Below are 3141 nucleotides of genomic sequence, written 5' to 3' on the forward strand. Positions count from 1 at the left end.
ACACACACACACACACACACACACACACATGGTCACATATACATACACACACACACACACGGTCACACACACACACACACACACACACACACACACACACATACATACACACACACACATGGTCACATACACACACACACACACACACACACACACACACACACATACATACATACGTACACACACACACATGGTCACATATATAAACACACACACACACACAGTCTCAACCCCCCCCCCCACACACACACACACGCACACACACACACACACTCTGACCTGTCCATCCTCTCCAGGTACTGGACGGCGGCACGTTCCATGGGCTGCCCAAGCTGAGCACGTGCGAGGTCTACTCCAACCCGTTCAGCTGCACCTGTGAGCTCCTGGGCTTCCTGCGCTGGCTGGCCAACTTCCCCAACCGCACGCGCGAGCGCATGGCCTGCGACTCCCCGCCCGGTTTCCACGGCTACAGCCTGCTCAGCCAGAACCCGCGCATGCCCACCTACCGGAACGCCTTCCACGCGCTCAAGACGGTCTGCACGGACGACCCCCGCAGCGGCGGACCCGGCGCCAACACCTACCTGTTCGGACCCGGCGGGGTCGGGGGAGTGGGGGGAGGGGGAGGGATTCCCGGCGGCGGCCAATCACGTTGCGAGGAGTGCGCTTCGGGGTCCCCGCCTCCTCCGGACGAGCCAATCAGCACGAGCCGCATGAACCTGGGCCCGGGGCTGGTGGGAGGAGGCGGCGGCTCGGGATCTGGCTCCGGGCCCGTGATGACCCTGAAGGACCTGAGCACGACGCTGCAAGGCCACACGGCCGTGGTCTCGGTCCACATCCCCGACCCGTTCCGCAAGATGTACGTGCTGGTGCAGTACAACAACAGCTTCTACACCGACATCCAGCCGCTGAAGCTGCCGCGCGAAGAGTTGGAGCTGTCGCGCCTGCGGCCGCACACCGACTACACCTACTGCGTGGTGTCCGTGCGCAACGCGCTGCGCTTCAACGAGACCTGCCTGACCATCCCCACGGGGCCCCGCGCGGTGCGCGAGCGTCTGCCCGGCGAGTCCAACGCCACGCACTACATCATGACGCTGCTGGGCACGCTGTTTGGCATGCTGCTGGCGCTCGGCGCCGCCTGGCACTGCGTGCGGAGGAAGAGGAGGGAGGAGGAGCGCAGCCGCAAGCTCAGCCAGATGAAGAGGAGTCTGATGGAGCTGCGCTACGGGGGCCAGGCCGAGGGCGGAGCTGGGGGCGGAGGAGACGACAGGGGGTCCGTGCACAGGATGCCCCCCATGGAGGCGTACCAGCTGCAGCTGCAGGAGGTGATGGACACGCCCGTCAGGGGAGGAGGAGGGCCCTCTGGCGCCCCCAAGGGGAACTACATGGAGGTGCGTCGGGAGGAGCCCATTCCGGCGTCGCAGCTGTGCGACCCCGAGCAGGAGCGGGGGGGGTCGACGACGATGACGACGGACGTCCTGGAGCCGGAGGACGTCGGAGCGCAGGGTTCCGTGGCGGAGATCTCCACCATCGCCAAGGAGGTGGACAAGGTCAACCAGATCATCACCAACTGCATCGACGCGCTCAAGTCCGAGTCCACGTCCTTCCAGGCGCCGCCGCCCCCCGGGCTCGTCTCCATGGCGACCGGCGGCGACCCTCAGCTGGTGATGTCGACGACCTCGACGTCCGCGGGGTCGGACCGACGCTGTTCCCCGTCGTCCCTTAGCGGACGCGCAGGCGTCTTCCTGTCTCCCGCCTACAAGGGCCGAAGCCCCGCCTCCCGCCCCGCCCTCCAGCGACACCACAGCGTGGAGGCCCCTCCCATGAAGCGTGGCTCCGCCTCCTCCGGAGGTTCCCTGCGCTCGCCCCGCTCGCTACGCTCAGTTGCCACGGTGACACCCGCCACGGTCATCATGCGCGCCTCTGAGGCCGAGCGCCTCCACGCCGAACACCACCGCCACTCTTACCCAGGCCCCGCCCACTCCCCGCCTCTTCGCTCCGCCCCTCTCCCTCTTGACCCCTCCCACCAGCGCGGCCGCCCCGCCATCCTGGAGCCGCTATCGATACCACGGCAACGTGAGCTCGCCTATTCCCAGCTGTCACCGGATGACTACCCGGATTATCAGGAGGTATGACTACGCAATGAATCTAATTGTATTCATCAATAAGTCAATTAACCAATTAGACTAGAAGGTCACGCCACCACATCAACTCTAATACTACTTTCTAAGTACTACTACCTCTACTACTATCTCGAACTACTTTCGAGATGGCTTCACCATTACATTTTGCGTGATGAAGGCAAACATTCGTCCAAGCATTAAAGCAGTGATACTTTGAAGGAGTGAGACTGCCCTAACGGGAGCGTACCTAGGTTCCCTGGGTCCTATGTTCCCCGCTATGGGACAGGGGAACATAGGACCCTTTTTTAAAACCCTAACTCTAACCCTAACCCCGAGCGGGGAACATAGGACCCGGGGAACATAGGGATGACTCCCATTCATTTCACTGTTAAAAATATTTTTTTGTTAATCATAATCTCAATGCTGACCAAAATAAATCGTGTTAAATAATCATAATCTCAATGGTGATTATATTTTGTTGTCGAGCAGCCCTACCAGGAGGAGTTCCAGGACTATCCAGACGGGGGCAGCAGCGAGGGCTCCAGCAGCCCGGAGATGTCCTGTGGCGGCGCGCTGGGCCTGTGGGAACGATTCCGCTTCCACCGCAAGCGCCAGCGGCACCACCAGGGCGGCGACGAGTACCTGGCCGCCGGCCACGCCCTCCGCCGCAAGGTGCAGTTCGCCCGCGACGAGGACCTCCACGACATCCTGGACTACTGGAAGGGCGTCTCCGCCCAGCAGAAGGCCTGAGGGGGGAGTGTGCACACACACACACACACATGTGCCCCCCCCCCCCCACACACACACACACACACACACACATACACACACAGACAATCTTTGTTCGAGAGGAGGATTTCTGCGACATCCTGGACCACTACAAGAGGGTGTCTGGCCAGAAGGCCTGAGAAGAAACACATATATTTAAACACACACACACACACACACACACACATACACACACACACACACAAATACACGCACACACATTTACACACACACATTTTCACACACACACACA

The 3141-nt window shown here is 61.1% G+C and overlaps 1 protein-coding gene across 1 annotated transcript in view; it reads left to right on the forward strand.

The window, feature by feature from the left end:
* The window catches only part of elfn1b (extracellular leucine-rich repeat and fibronectin type III domain containing 1b), a 4244-nt gene extending 1374 nt beyond the window's left edge, over window positions 1–2870 (forward strand). Inside the window, exons 3-5 of the mRNA XM_076278629.1 lie at window positions 297–1425; window positions 1498–2126; window positions 2658–2870. Of these exons, the coding sequence (XP_076134744.1) occupies window positions 297–1425; window positions 1498–2126; window positions 2658–2870 (1971 nt within the window). The remainder of the gene's footprint in view (window positions 1–296; window positions 1426–1497; window positions 2127–2657) is intronic.
* Window positions 2871–3141: the final 271 nt, after the last annotated feature.

This window comes from Alosa pseudoharengus, unplaced genomic scaffold (assembly GCF_046254945.1).
Source record: "Alosa pseudoharengus isolate Yale_2024_CS ecotype anadromous, Long Island Sound unplaced genomic scaffold, YU_APseudo_1.1 YU_APseudo_1.1_scf_1, whole genome shotgun sequence".
Taxonomy (NCBI): domain Eukaryota; kingdom Metazoa; phylum Chordata; class Actinopteri; order Clupeiformes; family Clupeidae; genus Alosa; species Alosa pseudoharengus.